This window comes from Guillardia theta (genome assembly GCF_000315625.1).
Source record: "Guillardia theta CCMP2712 unplaced genomic scaffold GUITHscaffold_17, whole genome shotgun sequence".
NCBI classification, from domain to species: Eukaryota; class Cryptophyceae; order Pyrenomonadales; family Geminigeraceae; genus Guillardia; species Guillardia theta.
Genome location: NW_005434657.1, coordinates 835,051 through 849,082, shown reverse-complemented (window position 1 = coordinate 849,082; position 14,032 = coordinate 835,051). Strand labels below are relative to the sequence as shown.

General features: G+C 55.6%; 5 protein-coding genes across 5 annotated transcripts; 3 read left to right on the top strand and 2 right to left on the bottom strand.

Moving 5' to 3' along the window:
* Nucleotides 1-238: 238 nt before the first annotated feature.
* On the top strand, nucleotides 239-1,447 carry GUITHDRAFT_151445 (hypothetical protein). The gene has a single exon (XM_005836671.1). It carries the CDS (start codon nucleotides 376-378, stop codon nucleotides 1,345-1,347), a length of 972 nt encoding a protein of 323 aa, XP_005836728.1. The 5' UTR covers nucleotides 239-375; the 3' UTR covers nucleotides 1,348-1,447.
* A 924-nt stretch (nucleotides 1,448-2,371) lies between these two features.
* On the top strand, nucleotides 2,372-8,101 carry GUITHDRAFT_104713 (hypothetical protein; the record flags this gene model as incomplete). Its single annotated transcript, XM_005836670.1, has 10 exons — nucleotides 2,372-2,574; nucleotides 2,766-3,218; nucleotides 3,402-3,444; nucleotides 3,565-3,680; nucleotides 3,963-4,114; nucleotides 4,429-4,475; nucleotides 4,525-4,676; nucleotides 4,841-6,391; nucleotides 6,559-6,682; nucleotides 6,902-8,101. 10 exons carry the CDS (start codon nucleotides 2,372-2,374, stop codon nucleotides 8,099-8,101), a joined length of 4,041 nt encoding a protein of 1,346 aa, XP_005836727.1.
* A 328-nt stretch (nucleotides 8,102-8,429) lies between these two features.
* GUITHDRAFT_104712 (hypothetical protein) lies at nucleotides 8,430-8,954 on the bottom strand (the record flags this gene model as incomplete). The annotated part of the gene is made up of 1 exon (XM_005836669.1): nucleotides 8,430-8,954. One exon carries the CDS (start codon nucleotides 8,952-8,954, stop codon nucleotides 8,430-8,432), a length of 525 nt encoding a protein of 174 aa, XP_005836726.1.
* A 977-nt stretch (nucleotides 8,955-9,931) lies between these two features.
* Nucleotides 9,932-12,256, top strand: GUITHDRAFT_104711 (hypothetical protein; the record flags this gene model as incomplete). Its single annotated transcript, XM_005836668.1, has 9 exons — nucleotides 9,932-10,075; nucleotides 10,125-10,216; nucleotides 10,264-10,329; nucleotides 10,386-10,443; nucleotides 10,493-10,712; nucleotides 10,759-10,811; nucleotides 10,871-11,594; nucleotides 11,743-11,779; nucleotides 11,920-12,256. The coding sequence occupies 9 exons, from the start codon at nucleotides 9,932-9,934 to the stop codon at nucleotides 12,254-12,256; spliced, it is 1,731 nt and encodes a 576-aa protein (XP_005836725.1).
* A 199-nt stretch (nucleotides 12,257-12,455) lies between these two features.
* On the bottom strand, nucleotides 12,456-13,206 carry GUITHDRAFT_104710 (hypothetical protein; the record flags this gene model as incomplete). The annotated part of the gene is made up of 4 exons (XM_005836667.1): nucleotides 12,456-12,636; nucleotides 12,862-12,929; nucleotides 12,974-13,027; nucleotides 13,072-13,206. 4 exons carry the CDS (start codon nucleotides 13,204-13,206, stop codon nucleotides 12,456-12,458), a joined length of 438 nt encoding a protein of 145 aa, XP_005836724.1.
* Between the last annotated feature and the right edge of the window lie 826 nt (nucleotides 13,207-14,032).

Here is a 14,032-nt window from a genome sequence, read left to right as displayed (position 1 = left end):
TCTCCCTGTCTTTTGATTGCCTGGCAATTCTCACAGCTTACCCACTTGCAAAATCATAACCCCACCCCGCTTGAAGGCCCCCTTCAGATTTTTTGTCCACCCCTACCCCACATCCCACGAACATCATATACACTTCATCCATTCGTTACCTCCATCGTTCCCTACCCTGCTGCCCACCCGTGGCTTGTTTCACGCTCCTTCCCTGTCGATCATCTTTGTTTGAAGCCGCTTCCTATCACTTCCTTGGAGCATACTCGGTCTTTGATCACGAAGATTTGTTTTCGTTGTGTGGACAAGAGCTATCTTTGGGACTTGATCACATTGACACAGCTTGCTTGCTTTTTGCGTCCGACTTCTTCAACAAGTTGAGCCGCCATGGTGACACTTGGCCTTCCATACGCACTGGGTGTTCACGCATCGTCGTTGACTATCCTGGTCTTTGTCATGGTCACATTCGGAATCGGATATTGGGTGCTTCGTTTCTGGATTGAAAACTACGAAGACGAATTCAGCCACACCAAGTCGTACAGGAGGTCGTCTCGCAGCAAGAACGAGGTTTCAGACAACACCGGCGCGTCACAGCATGCCGAATCTTCGAAAGAAGTTGAAGGAAAGGTGATGGATGATGTATCCAAGAGAGGTTCGTTTGACGGTCGCCGGGGTTCCGTGTACTCGTCGAGCATAGACCCTGTTACCTTGCTGGAGATCAAGTCCTTGAAAGAGTCGATCGCGCACGCGCTTGCGACGGGCGACAAGGAGCTGGAGTGCATGTCATCCATCATGCTGGCTGATAAGTGTCTCTCGGTCCTGGAGCTCGAACGTGCGGTCCGTGCAAGCATGCAGGCTTTGGAGATTGCCAGACATTGCCAGGACCCTTTCATGGAGGGAAGGGCGCATGAGATCTTGGCGAGGGTGTACCTCCATCAGAACCAGCATGACCTCGCCTCGAAGTACGCCAACAACGTTCTCAACATCTCGAAGATGATTCAGAACAAGAAGCTCGAAGGAGAGGCGTGCGCAATCCTCGTCCAGTGCCTCCTACATTGCACGGATTCCTCCAAGAACCAAGGCAGCGACAGGAAGACCTGGAGGCAATCCTCCTCGAATGTTGTCGGCTCTTCGTTCCGCTCGCGCAATTCCGTGGGCAGCAGCAACGTCGACCGTTTTCAGAAGAGCACCTTGCACGGCCGGTTGACAAGACAGGCCAAGGCTGAAGAAGGGATTACCAGGGCGCTTAGCAACGCAAACGAGGTTGAGTTTGTTCGCAAAGACTCCGCATGCTCAACAAACAGCGATCAGAACAACCCTGAGATGCCAAACATGTTTGTTCGAAGAAGTTCCTTCTGAGCGCTCCTCACTTTCCCTGTTCAGATTTGTAGATATGGAAACTTTGTAATTCCTGTTTGATATTTTATTTCTTCTGATGATTAGCAATGAAAAATATTTTATTAGCTGGTCGGCAGGTCGGTCCATCCCTCCTGTTATCCTGCCCGCCACCTCACTTCACTTTGTCGCTACTCCTGCGTTTTTCTTCAGCTGATTCTTCTTGAGACTTCTTAGTGTGCTCCTGCCCTTTCTGGGTTTGTTTCCGTTGCTCCTCCCGTCACGACATGAAAACGTCGCCCCTCTCATCTCAGTGTCATCTGAACTTGTATCTTCTTCTTGCTCTCATCGAGTCTGTTGTGTTCTGAAGTTCCCAAGTTTCTTCAACATCGCACTCGTTGATTACCAGGGGTGAAAGACATCATGAATGAGGGGTGGGGTGGTCATGGACGGGGTACTCAACAGTGATTTTCAACGATCAAATATGGGTGGTCATAAACTACATTTCGAATCTGGGGGTAGGGTGGTGGATGTTAGGAGGGCGAGTCAAACACCAAAAAATCAACTGACGTGCGCCAACACAAATGACAGAATGGAAATGAAGTTAGAGAGGTTAGAAGAGAGAAGAGAGAAGAGAGAAGAGATCAGGGAGAAGAGATCAGGGAGAAGGGAGTATGAGAGACAGAGGAGTGAGACAGAGGAGTGAGACAGACAGACAGACAGACAGACAGACAGACAGACAGACAGACAGACAGACAGACAGACAGACAGACAGACAGACAGACAGACAGACAGACAGACAGACAGGGAGAGAGAGACAGAGACAGAGACAGAGACAGAGACAGAGACAGAGAGAGGTTTTAGACGAGCATACAACTGTCAGTCTGACAGTTTGACAGGATGAAGAACCATACATCTCATGCTGGCCTAATCCAGTAGCGTTTCATCCTCGAGAGAAGGTGAATTGAAGGGTCCGACCATGTCTCATAGAGACAGTGTGAGTGTACGAACATCGTCGACGCAGTCCTCATCGACCGAGAGGTACAAGATGGCGTCGACTGCAAAGACGAACAACGAGGCTTACTTGTACGACGTGTCGTTTGTCTTCGAGCTGCTGCACAGGAAGAACGATCTCACCAGCGAAGACTTTGTGAACAAGAAGATAAGGCAGATCCTACTTGAGGGAGTGAAACATGCCTTTGTCCGCATTCCCGACACGATTATTTACAAGAATGGATACCCGGCTGCTTGGTGAAGAAATTACATGTCTTCCTCCTCCCTCCTCCCTCCTCCCTCCTCCCTCCTCCTATTTCATGTCATTCTCCGCCCTCCATCCCCGTTCCTCTTACTTTTCTCTCACTGAATCCCCTCCCTTGTGCTCTCCTCCACGTCCTAGCCACTCTCCCGCTCCTTGCAAGATCTGACGGATGGACGACGCCCAGGTACTTCACCAGCGCCGTCGATGCGCGGCTGAAGAAGAAAAGGACAGAAAACATCAACATCGAGACGATTCTGAGCTGCTTCGACCGGGTGCAGGACGAGTCCAAGATCTGCGCTTACTTCGTCTCGACCTCTTGGGACGCCCGGGGAAAGCCGACGAACCATGTGACCTTCCTAGACTCGAAGCAGCTGAGGAGTTTCGTGCTAGCTGAGAATCCGATGAGGGAGGGCTTTCTGCAGAAGTACCTTCCTGCCAAGAACGTGCGACACGGGCACCCCAACTTCGATAGGACGTACCAGTGCGGCTGGACGAGGCATCACTGCCGTGTGGAGGAGAGGAGGAGCCACGTCAGGCTCGGGCAGAGCACGTTGGTGAAGAAGGCGGACGAACTTTCGTTCGAGGAGGGGAGGAGCGAGGTGATCAGCTTGCATCCCTCCAACAAGCTGCACTGCAGGTGAGTTTTGATGGGGATGAAGATTGAAAGGAGGAGGAGAGGAGGAGGAGGAGGAGGAGGAGGAGGAGGAGGAGATGGAGATGGAGCCAAGGATAGAGAATTCGGATGTAGCACACCTCTCCTGCAATTTCTTTGTCTTTTTCCTTGAGTACCGCTCTTCCGTCTCATTGATTCGTATTTCAGGATTGCTTCGCAGTGTGGAGAGATTGCCGATCACATCGAAAAAGTGAGATCCTATCGTTGTCATCGAGCTTTCCTCTTTGCCCTCTGTCGTTGAAACCTTTCCTTATCTCGACTCTCAACAACTCCCTCCTCTTCTATCAAATCATTCCTCACACCTGTCTAGGTGACAAAACGTGTCAAAGTTCTTTCGCTCACCGGCTACTTCCGCATCACAACAAACAATCAACTTGTCTTCCAGTGGGCCAGCACCATCAACATCGCCAACCAGTCGCATGGAAGGTAACTGATGTCATTTATGGAGGAGGATAGGTCGGGGCAGAGCGGGGAAAGAGGGTGGAGGAGGGGAAGGTTGGAAAAGAATAGAGATTCGAGGTCGTGCAAAAACGTTCTTGAGCAGAAGGATGTGGAGAGATGAGAAGGAAGCGGGAAATAAGGACAGGGGACAGAAAGATGAAGACAATGAACGGGAAGAGGAAGATGGAGATAAGGAAGAGAAAGACAAGGCTGAGGAAGAGGAACAGGAAGAGGAAGAGGAACAGGATTGAACTGATGTTGCGCTAGGTACGTCGATTCGCTTCAAACCATTGCTGGAAGATTCTCTCCTATGATCAGCGTCCCCGCGTTCCTCGGCGCTGACAGGATGGCCATCGACGACCATGAGGACTCGGTGGGGCAGAAGCCGCCGAAAGGGACGCCATGCCGACTGTGTGAAGGTATTCTTTCCTTCCTCGTTCTCCTGCTCCTCCTCCTGCTCCTCCTCCTGCTCCTCCTCCTCCTCCTGCTCCTGCTCCTGCTCCTGCTCCTGCTCCTGCTCCTGCTGCTCCTGCTCCTGCTCCTCCTGCTGCTCCTGCTCCTGCTCCTCTGTTGCTCCTCCTCCTCCTCCTCCTCCTCCTCCTCTTTCTCTTCCTCTTTCTCTTCCTCTTTCTCTTCCTCTTGAACACGCTTGAACACTTCTCTCCGTATCCGTCTCTTCCCGACTTCCTTCCACTCTCATGCGGTCCTCTCTGTCTTTCACTCCCTCCCTCAGTGACAGGAGGGCGATCCTGCGACTTCGCCGTCACCTATGAGATGCTCGTGAGTAGCTCCTCGCATGAGCGCGAGAGAGGCTGACGGGAGGCGGCAGATGAACAAGCTGATGGAGGAGAGGCTGAAGATGAAGGACCAGGACTCCGATCCCTCGCACCACCAGGAGGGGGGGGGACATGCAGGCCCTTCAGACTTCGAGAAAGTCACCCCGAGGACCAAGCGGCGCATCATGCAAGACGTTTTCAACGAGTATGAGCCCTCCCTCTCTTCTTCCCCTTCCCCCTCCTCCTTTCAACCCCCCCAAACCACAACTCCCTCTCCTCCTCCTCCTCCTCCTCCTCCTCCTCCTCCTCCTCCTCCTCCTCCTCCTCCTCCTCCTCCTCCTCCTCCTCTCGTACTCACATATGGCACAGCGCTCTCTCCATCCAAGACTTCGAGCAGCAAGCAGAGGCTCTTCGCAACTCTCTCGATGAGATTTTCCCTCCTCCTCCCGCACCCGACAAGGGCCAGCCAGTCCGACAAGACGGCGATATCTCCATCAAGCTTCATCCCTCCCCCGTCCACCGTGCTGTGTCCCACAAGAACCTCGTCCAAGAGTCTGACCCTCCCTCTGCTGCCTCTGAGCTCGAGCAGGATGAGGGTCTATGCCCACCTAGCACGACCAGGTACCTCGCGGAGGAGTGGGAGACGGCGATCGCGATGCGAAGCTCGAAGAACGAGCTGCAGGAGCAGAGCGCCGCGATTGCTGAGTTCGGGGAAGAGGAGGAGCAGGAGTGGGAGCAGGAGCAGGAGCCGGAGCAGGAGCCGGAGCAGGAGCAGGAGCGGGAGCAGGAGCAGGAGCAGGAGGGGAAGGACCCTCAGGGGAAGGGCAACATGGAGGAGATGATCATTGAAGAGGTGATGGAGCAGCTTCCCAGGCAGGCAGGGAAGAAGAAGGAGGACGCCTTCCGCATCGGCAGTCCTGGGACGAAGTTGAACCGAGTTGTCTTCAGGATGAAGCACCAGGAGACCCTGAACCTGATCTCGCAGGAGCAGAACCCCCTGCTGCTCCTCCACCAGAAAGCTCGAGAGCTCTTCGAGGAGTTTGACGTGACCGATAGCGGGGACCTGGGGAGGATCCAGCTGAGCTCGAGCTTGGCGGACTACGGGTACAACAAGGCAGAGTGTGACATCATCTTCCATCTGCTGGAGAAGAACGAGCACGGGCGGGTGAGCTACTCCAGCTTCTTCAAGTCGCTCTGGATGTTCAGCGAGCACGTGCAGGGCCTGCAGCAGCTGCTGGAGCAGGCAGAGGGCCGCAAAGTGGACGAGAGCGCGCTGAGAAAGAAGATGGACTACTTGTCGAAGAGGGTCGTCCATATCCAGAGGAGGTGGAGGAGGAGGGGGGAGAAGCTGGCGGGGAAGAGGCGGGAGGAGGAGAAGCGAGCGATGGACGAGGAAGGCGGCGGGGGAGACGGGAAGGGCCTGAGCTCGAGCACTTCCGTCTTCAGCCTCGTCACTATGGCGCACAAGAACATTGAGCAGCAGCTAGAGGAGGACAGGAGGATGTATCGGCTCGCGCTGCTCACTGCCCGGGAGAAGCTGCTGGCGCAGCGGGACGACAAGATGAAGAAGGCTGCTACTCAGTTCCAGGAGAAGGTCAAGAAGGCCTGGCCGCCCTCCATGCGCTTCCTGCAGCGGGTCCTGCCCATGAAGGAAGCGCAGCTGCTGCTGAGGAGATGTCACGACCCATGGGTAGACCCGATCTTTGCGAGGAAGAAGGTGTGGGTATGCGAGGAGTGCTGCCGGAGGTACAACACGCATGCGCTGGAGCTGTTCCGCACCAGCGACCAGGAGGAGGTGGAGGAGCTGCATGAGAGGATGCGGCAGCATGTGGACACGCTCGGGAGGATCGAGGACGTGCAGGGAGCGCACATGGTCTCCTTCGCTCGGAGATTCGTAGTGGATGAGGAGTCTCTTGCTAGGTGAGGGGAGGGAGGCAGGAGCAGAGCAAAGGAAAGAAGGAAGGAGGAGGAGGAGGAGGAGGTTGAAGGGGAGGGGGAGGGAAGAGGGGAGGGGCAGAGAGGAGGAGGAGGAGAAGTTTGAGAGGGAGGAGGAGGCGGGAGCGATAACGCTGACGTGTGTCCGTCAGGTTCCCGTCGAGGGAGGAGGCACTCCTCTATCCCGTCAAGGAGATCCCCCAAGGTTGTACGCCGAGATGCTACCGGTCGCTGTCAGACTTCTCGAGTCGAGTGAAGCTTGCTCCTGACATCAAGGTCTCTCCCTCCTCCCTCCTCCCTCCTCCCTCCTCCCTCCTCCCTCCTCCCTCCTCCCTCCTCCCTCCTCCTTCTTCCTTCCTTTCTCCTGCTCTTCCTCCTCCATTCCTCCTTCTTTCACTCCGTCTATCCTCATTCCTCCTCTGGAACTGGGCTTCTTGCTTTCTCGTCCACCTCTTCTTCCTCCTCCTCTGACTTGCTCGTCTCCTGCCCTGGCAGACGACCAGGAAATTCTGGCGGCCCAACGGCGAAGGAAATTTCTCCCTCCCCCGCACCGATCGCATCCTTAAGGTCACTCAGCGATCCACCAGCTTCTCTCCTCCTCGCTCAAGGGGAGGACAGCACTCTTCTTCCCCTCCTCCTCCCGCCTCCTCCCAGCAGCCTTCCCTGCTGCCAAAGATCGCAGGGCAGGAGGAGCGGAGGAGAGACGACCTGGCTCCTCCTTCCCGCTGGTTTCAGATCTCGCTTCCTACCCTGGACCTCCAGCGCTTCTGCACTCCCTCCTCCTCTCAGACCGAACGCTTCATGCGCAGGACCGTGCGGCTTCCGTCCTCTTCCTCCGTGTCTGCCAGGACAGCGCCGGTGACTCGCCTGCCGAGCATGGAACGCATCGAGCACACGTACACAGAGGACGTGAAGGCTGTGAAGAAGATACTGGTGGAGAAGTTTGAGAGCTTGGAAGCAGCCTTCGAGGAGCTCAAGGGAAGAGGAGCAGGAGCAGGAGCAGGAGCAGGAGCAGGAGCAGGAGCAGCAGGGATTCCTGTCAGCCATCTCTACGACAGTCTCCTCAAGCTCGGAGTCCCGGGAGGGCTGGTTCTCTCCTTCATCCGCCTCCTCTCCTCCGTCTCGCATGCTCCCGAGATGTCAAGGCAGACGTTCCTCGGCCTCTTTGAGCACGCGGAAGACAGAGGTCAGATGGAGGAAGGGGGCGAGGAGGAGGAGGAGGAGGAGGAGATTCCACGGAGTAGGCAGGAGGGAGGGGAGGAGAAGTCAGCAGTATATCCGCATCCTCCAAAGGAAGCAAGAGCTGGGCAGGGCGACGGGCTGCTGGTGAGGAGCAGGAGGAGGTTCAAGACCGCGTGCAACGTGTACGAGAGCAGGAGGGGGAGGAAGACCAGCGGGGTGCCGAGGGCGAGGAGCGAGAGGAAACGAGCAACCACGTCGAGTGTGATGGTGGAGAGAAAGAATCAAGAACAGGACCAGGACCAGGACCAGGACCAGGAAGAGGGACTGGGGCTGGGGCAACAGGAACGACATGAGCAGGAGGAGAACCAAGAGGAGGAGGAGGAGGGGCAGGATCAGGGCGAGGAGGAGGAAGAGCAGGAAGGCGAAGCAGAGCAGGAGAAGCGGGTATTCCCAACAACGACCGATCTCTCCGAAAACTCGACTGATGTTGAAATCATAGCAGAGAGCTTCTAGGGCAGTAAATTCTGTGAGCGAAAATGCTGTACTGTACTGCTCTTGCCTTCTCCTCCTTTCCCTCTCTTCCCTCCTCCATCTCTCTCCACTCCTCCCTACCTCTCCCATTCTGCCTCCTCCTCCTCCTCCTCCTCTCTTTTTCCTCCCTCATTTCTGTAACTTTCCACGAATTTACTGAGAATCGTGAAGTATGTTTGATATCCTAGACCACATTAAAGTACAAACTATCGAACAACAGCAGATACTGTTTCCTCCCCTCCCCTCCCCTCCTCTTCTCTTCTCTCCTCTCCTTTTAGCTTCATCCTCTCCTCTACTCCACATTGTGGTCTCACTGTCCCCCTCCTGCTCCTGCTCCTGCTCCTGCTCCTGCTCCTGCTCCTGCTCCTGCTCCTCCCTCCTCTCCTCCCTCCAGTTCCTCCCAGTACGAATCGTTCTTTGGCACCAACACTGCATCGCAGCCAGCTACAGTCTCGCTCTCCTCCCCTATGAAACCCCAGCTGCCGTCCAGCTCGCTGGCAGCCGAATCCTTCTGCACCACGGCGAAGTATATCTGCCAGAACTCCTCGTCCTTGAGTTTGCGGGGGCAGAGGCTGAAGCGAATCTGCTGGAGGTTCCGAGACAGCGCGAGGATGGTCTTGGCGTGCTGCTCCTGACTCGGCACCATCACCCAGGAGCTGTCAAGTTTGTCCCTGGGGAAGAGAGCGAACGTGTCGCTCGTCAGACCCTCCGCAAACTCGACGTCCTCGTCCTTCATGGCAGCCGGGGGGAGGGACTCATCTTGCTCGTCCTGCAGCAGCCTGCTCGCCGCGTCGAACGCCTTCTGGAAGCCGCCCATGGAGAAGATTCCCTGCATGCCGCTGCCAGCTCAGAGAGGAGGAGGAGACGCTCTTGCGAGTGCTGATGTCCGATCTGTGACCAGAGCGCCGTCAGCCAAACTGAGCACATGACATGACAGGAGCTACGAGAGTTGAGGCAGTAGATCGCTTCAGCTGAACAACAAGCTCTTCCTGCTCCATCCTACCGCGCTTATCATCGCCCTCCTCTGAGTCTTCCTAGTACTCCCTCCAACACTCGCTGAGAGCTCAACCTGGTGCTGCAACGCCAGCTGCACGTCCGACTGCTGTACATGTCTTCTCTATCCCTTCACATCTCTCCTCCTCTCCTCCCCTCCCCCTCTCCCCCTCTCCTCCTCTCCTCCTCTCCTCCTGTCCTCCTCTCCTCCTCTCCTCCTCTCCTCCTCTCCTCCTACTGCAACCTCCCCATGAAACTGCTCGGGCTCAAGACACTGTCTTCCTTGTAGGCTGCAACACAAAGTAACAAACATATCCCTCAACCTCCCTCTCCGTCATGGATATCGTCTGCTTCTACACCCCTTAGCCATCATGACAACCACAACCTGAGCTCCTGCTGCTCCTCCTCCTCCTCCTCCTCCTGCTCCTGCTCCTGCTCCTCCTCCTCCTCCTGTTGCTGTTCCTCGCACCTCCTCCCTCCTCCACCTCCTCCTCCACCTCCCCGCCTCAGATTCGAGCCCCCCTCAGACGTTTTGACTAGGAAGAGGCCCTGGGCGGGAGAAATGCGAAAGGGACGGGAAACCTGAAGCAGGAGGGGCAGTGAGGAGAGGAGAGAAGGAGAGGAGAGGAGAGGAGAGAAGAGGAGAGAAGAGAAGAGGAGAGGAGAGGAGAGGAGAGGAGAGGAGAGGAGAGAAGGGAGAGCAATGGTTGGGTTTGAAGACAACGGACTGCACGACGATGAGCAGTGGAGTTGAAAGGAGGAAGATAATGAAAGTTGCTGTCTGAGCTACTCTCAGCACCTGGCTGTGGGTCAGTCGGGATGCTTCACCCTGATCATCAGGAGACAGAAGAAGAGGCTCCCTCTGAGCGAGACGAGAGTATCCTGACCGCGAGCTTCGATGTCGACCTGCCGTCGATGTTCGAAACTTCGCAAGTGGCCGCACGATCTGTTCAGAACGACCAGGTCACCTCCATGCAGGCATGTCTTGGATCTCACACGTGCATGGCTGCAGCTCGTGCCTATGGACGAGTCGAATGCTGAGCCAAGCCTGTCGGAGATGGGGCCGAGGGCAGAGCTGGTTAACCTGATCACCCTGATCTTGAGGTGAGGAAGGGAGATGCAAGAAACGAGGAGGATAACAGTGTTGCCAGCGGAGACTTGGAGAAAGAGAACTTGTTGGCAAAGGATGAAGATTCTTTCTCCAAGTCTGACTCGAAGTGATAGCTGGTTGTCTTGTCAACAAGCAGTCTGAGCTCTTGCTTTCAATGTTCAGATGGATGCAGAACATTTCGAGATCTATTGTGTTGGTGGAACTTGCTCTTAGACAGAGAGTGAGTTTGTAGAACAGTGAGAACAACCAATGTTGATGATTGCTCGCAGGACCCTCTTTCAGAGTTTGAAGCTCTCGTCGAGTCGAACGGAGTGCATTGGAAGGATGTGGAGAAGAAGATTACAAAACTAGTGCCTGAGGCCAAGAAGGAAATTCCTGATCTGCCCTCGGATGTGAACATGCAAGCTGTTGCTACGAGGAGTACTCAAGAGGAGGAAACTATCCCGGCACTTCGTGCGGCAGCGTCACTTCGTTCAAAGTTCTTGCAAGGTGATTTCATATCTAGTCAACTCGCCAAGTTCACACGTTGGTGTAGGCGAAGCGGCGGGAAGCATCTTCAGCCCTGGCCTGCGGAAAGAGTTTGTCGAGGTGGGAGACACGTATTTCTGTCGTGAGGAGATGGATGACGACGTTGACGATGACGAAAGCATGGTGAGAATTCTGTTATGTCTGCCTGTCTTTACAAGCGCAACAACAAGGAAATCGTCGAGGATGAGGGAGAGGTAGAAAAGATGCAGGAAGCAGCGGACAAGGCTGTAGAGTCCGCCCTGTCGACGAAAGTTCACGATCGTGTGGAGGAGACGAACAGCCTTGCCGATCAGAGGACGTCGGATGTGTCGATGAACACAGAGGTCAGTGTCGAGAGGCTGATGGAAACAGAAGACGCGCTGTCTGAGATCTTTCCTGCTCCTCCTGCCTCCTCCGCTGCCTCGAACTTGCACCGTCCGGCTGGGACAGAGGGCGGGGATCAAAAGATGGGAAGCACTCGGGATGAGGAGCATGAGGAAGAGGAGGAGCGGACAGTCGCCGATAGGGACGGAAACATTTTCCACGTGGTACAACCGCAGGCTACGAGCATTGGAGCCACGGCAGCGACGGATAGGGAGAGGAGGGCGAGGAGGAGGAGGATGTGCTCTTGGAAAAATCTGCACCTGATGGTCAACCTGGGGATCGGTATAGCCGTTCCCGTCCTAATCAGAATCGCAAGGGCGGACTGGATCAAGGCTTCGATCAACGGAAAGACCAACGTCCCGACCCTGATAGGCGTCACCGTAGCTTGTGAGTTCTGCCTGATGCCAACGATGCTCGCGATCATCTACAACAAGTTCCTGTCGAGCCTGCCGGAGAGCCGGAACGACGACTACATCCCAGGTGTTGCTAGCAGCAGCAGCAGCAGCAGCAGCAGCAGCAGCAGCAGCAGCAGCAGCAGCAGCAGCAGCAGCAGCAGCAGCAGCAGCAGCAGCAGCAGCAGCAGGAAGTCTGTGGATGATTTTGTAATATTGACGGGAGGGTTTTGCAGGTTGGACTGCGATGCTTATGATGGTAGAATTGTACAGGTTACTTGCATCCAATACCTCCTTGTCCTCTGTCCTAAACTACTCCCATCCCTCCTCCCCTCTCCCTCCCTCCCTCACTCCTATCCCCCTTCTCTCCCTCGTCTCTTCCCCTTCCACTGTCTCTGACTACATGCGAGCAGCCTAGGGCTGATGCATCTCGGAGCAGCAGCGGCGCTGTGCGAGCCGCTCATTTCCTTCCCCATCGGCGTCGAGGGATACGACATGAGCCTCCTCTACTTCCTCTGTGAGTCTTCCATGCGCGATAGGAGGAGGAGGAGGTTGGTGGTGGTGGTGGAGGAGGAGGAGGAGGATCAGGAGGATGAAGAGCCTTCAGGTGTTTTCGTGGGGCTGGTTGGGCTGGTTCAGTCGGCTGTGGCCATGGGCATCGTAGCAGGGATAGACATGTTCAAGGTACATCCCACTCTTTCTTTAGCTTCTCTCCTCTCGTCCAAGTCTCTTTTCGTGAGCGTACACTGATAGTCTCGTCAGGGATCTCTTCTCTACTTCTCGACTACATTCATCCCTGCCAACTCTATTTATGTTGTTGTCTTCACGATGATCGGATATGCTATTGTAAATGTTTGAAGGTCACAGAACTCCTCCTTCGCTTCTCTCCTCCCATTCATCGTTTCTATCGTCCTCTCTTGTTCCATCATCGTTTCTCTCCTCCTCTTCATCATCGTTTCTTCGTCATCAGAACAACCTGTACCGCAACCCACAGCTTCAGAGGCACAGTCACTGGACGCGCGGCGTTGCGGAGGATGGAAGACTCCGCAAGTGACATGATGAGCCGCTGCTTGTCCATCGACCGGACGAGAGCAAACCTGGCGCTCCATCGGAAGACAGGCTGCAGCTTCCTGCAGAGCACGCGTCACCCGAGGGAAGGAAGAGAGCTGAGAAGCTGAGCTGGAGCAACCCGAAGGAGAATAGCACGAGTTCGAGTTCGAGTTCGAGGATGACGAGGAAGAGGAGTACGAGGACAAGGGGGACGAGGAGGAGGAGGAGGAGGAGGAGGAGGAGGAGGAGGGAGCAAGAGGGCTGGGAAGAGCAAGAGGAGGAGGACGTAGGGATTGCCATCATACGTGAATGCCTTGTCGAAGAACTTGTCAATGTTCTGCTGGAAGTATCTCGAACCCAGCCGCCTGATGGGCTGACGCACGCTATCACACCGCAGCCCCGCCCCTCCTACCTCACCTGCACCGCATAACACAAACCCCAGCTGCCAGCAAGCCAGGAAATCCCTACCGTCTGCATCCAGATGAGCGAGGAGGAGGGGAGGGAGGGGTTTCCACCTCATGCACCACCAGCGCCTTGGCTAGATCTGTCGGGGTGAGGCCATGCTCGAGGAAGTAAGCCTTCCACTCGTCGACCTTGCTCTTCTTCTCGAGGTCTCCTCCGACACCGTTTCCGCTCTCTTCGCTCGTCATGCTGGAAACATGAATGCAACCTGCTTGTTCTGATTTTGACCTGGTGGGTGCAATCAAGCATCTCATCTTTCCTCTCACCTCCTCTGATCTCCGCTCCTCCTCCTAACCCTCGCTTTACTCCTACCATGGCTCCTCTCCTTCCTGTGTTCTTCTCTTCCGCATCCTTCTTTTACTCACCCCCCCCCCACCGCACCCTCTCTCTCTCTCTCTCCTCTCTCTCTCTTCTTCCTCCCCCTCCCCCCCCCCCGCCCGCTGCTTTTCCTCACTGTCTCCTCGACCTTTTCTGCTGCGGCTCCTGCTGCTGCTGCTGTTGCTGCTCCTGCTCCTCCTGATCCTCCTGCTGCTCTTCCTGCTCCTGCTCCTGTTCCTGCTGCTCCTGCTCCTCCTGCTGCTGCTGCTGCTGCTGCTGCTGCTGCTCCTGCTCCTCCTCCTGCTCCTGCTGTTGATCCTGCTCCTGATCCTGCTCCTGCTCCTCCTGCTCCTGCTGCTGCTCCTCTTCTGCTGCTCCTCCTCCTCCTCCTGCTCCTCCTGCTCCTCCTGCTCCTCCTGCTCCTGCTCCTGCTCCTGCTCCTGCTCCTGCTCCTGCTCCTGCTCCTGCTCCTGCTGCTGCTGCTGCTGCTCCTGCTGCTCCTGCTGCTCCTGCTGCTCCTGCTGCTCCTGCTGCTCCTGCTGCTCCTCCGTTCCTTATTCCTTCTCGCCTGTTGCCCATGACACACATTTTGAGGGCACCATTCATTCCACCCTAGTAAAAGCCCTAAAAGAATTGAATGCCTTTTGATCAACTGATAGAGATGATCTGAGGTGAACTCGTTGTTCTAATTTTTAC

Bases quoted from the DNA above. Each gene is read 5' to 3' on its own strand.
- GUITHDRAFT_151445 (XM_005836671.1), top strand. From the start codon at position 376: ATGGTGACACTTGGCCTTCCATACGCACTGGGTGTTCACGCATCGTCG.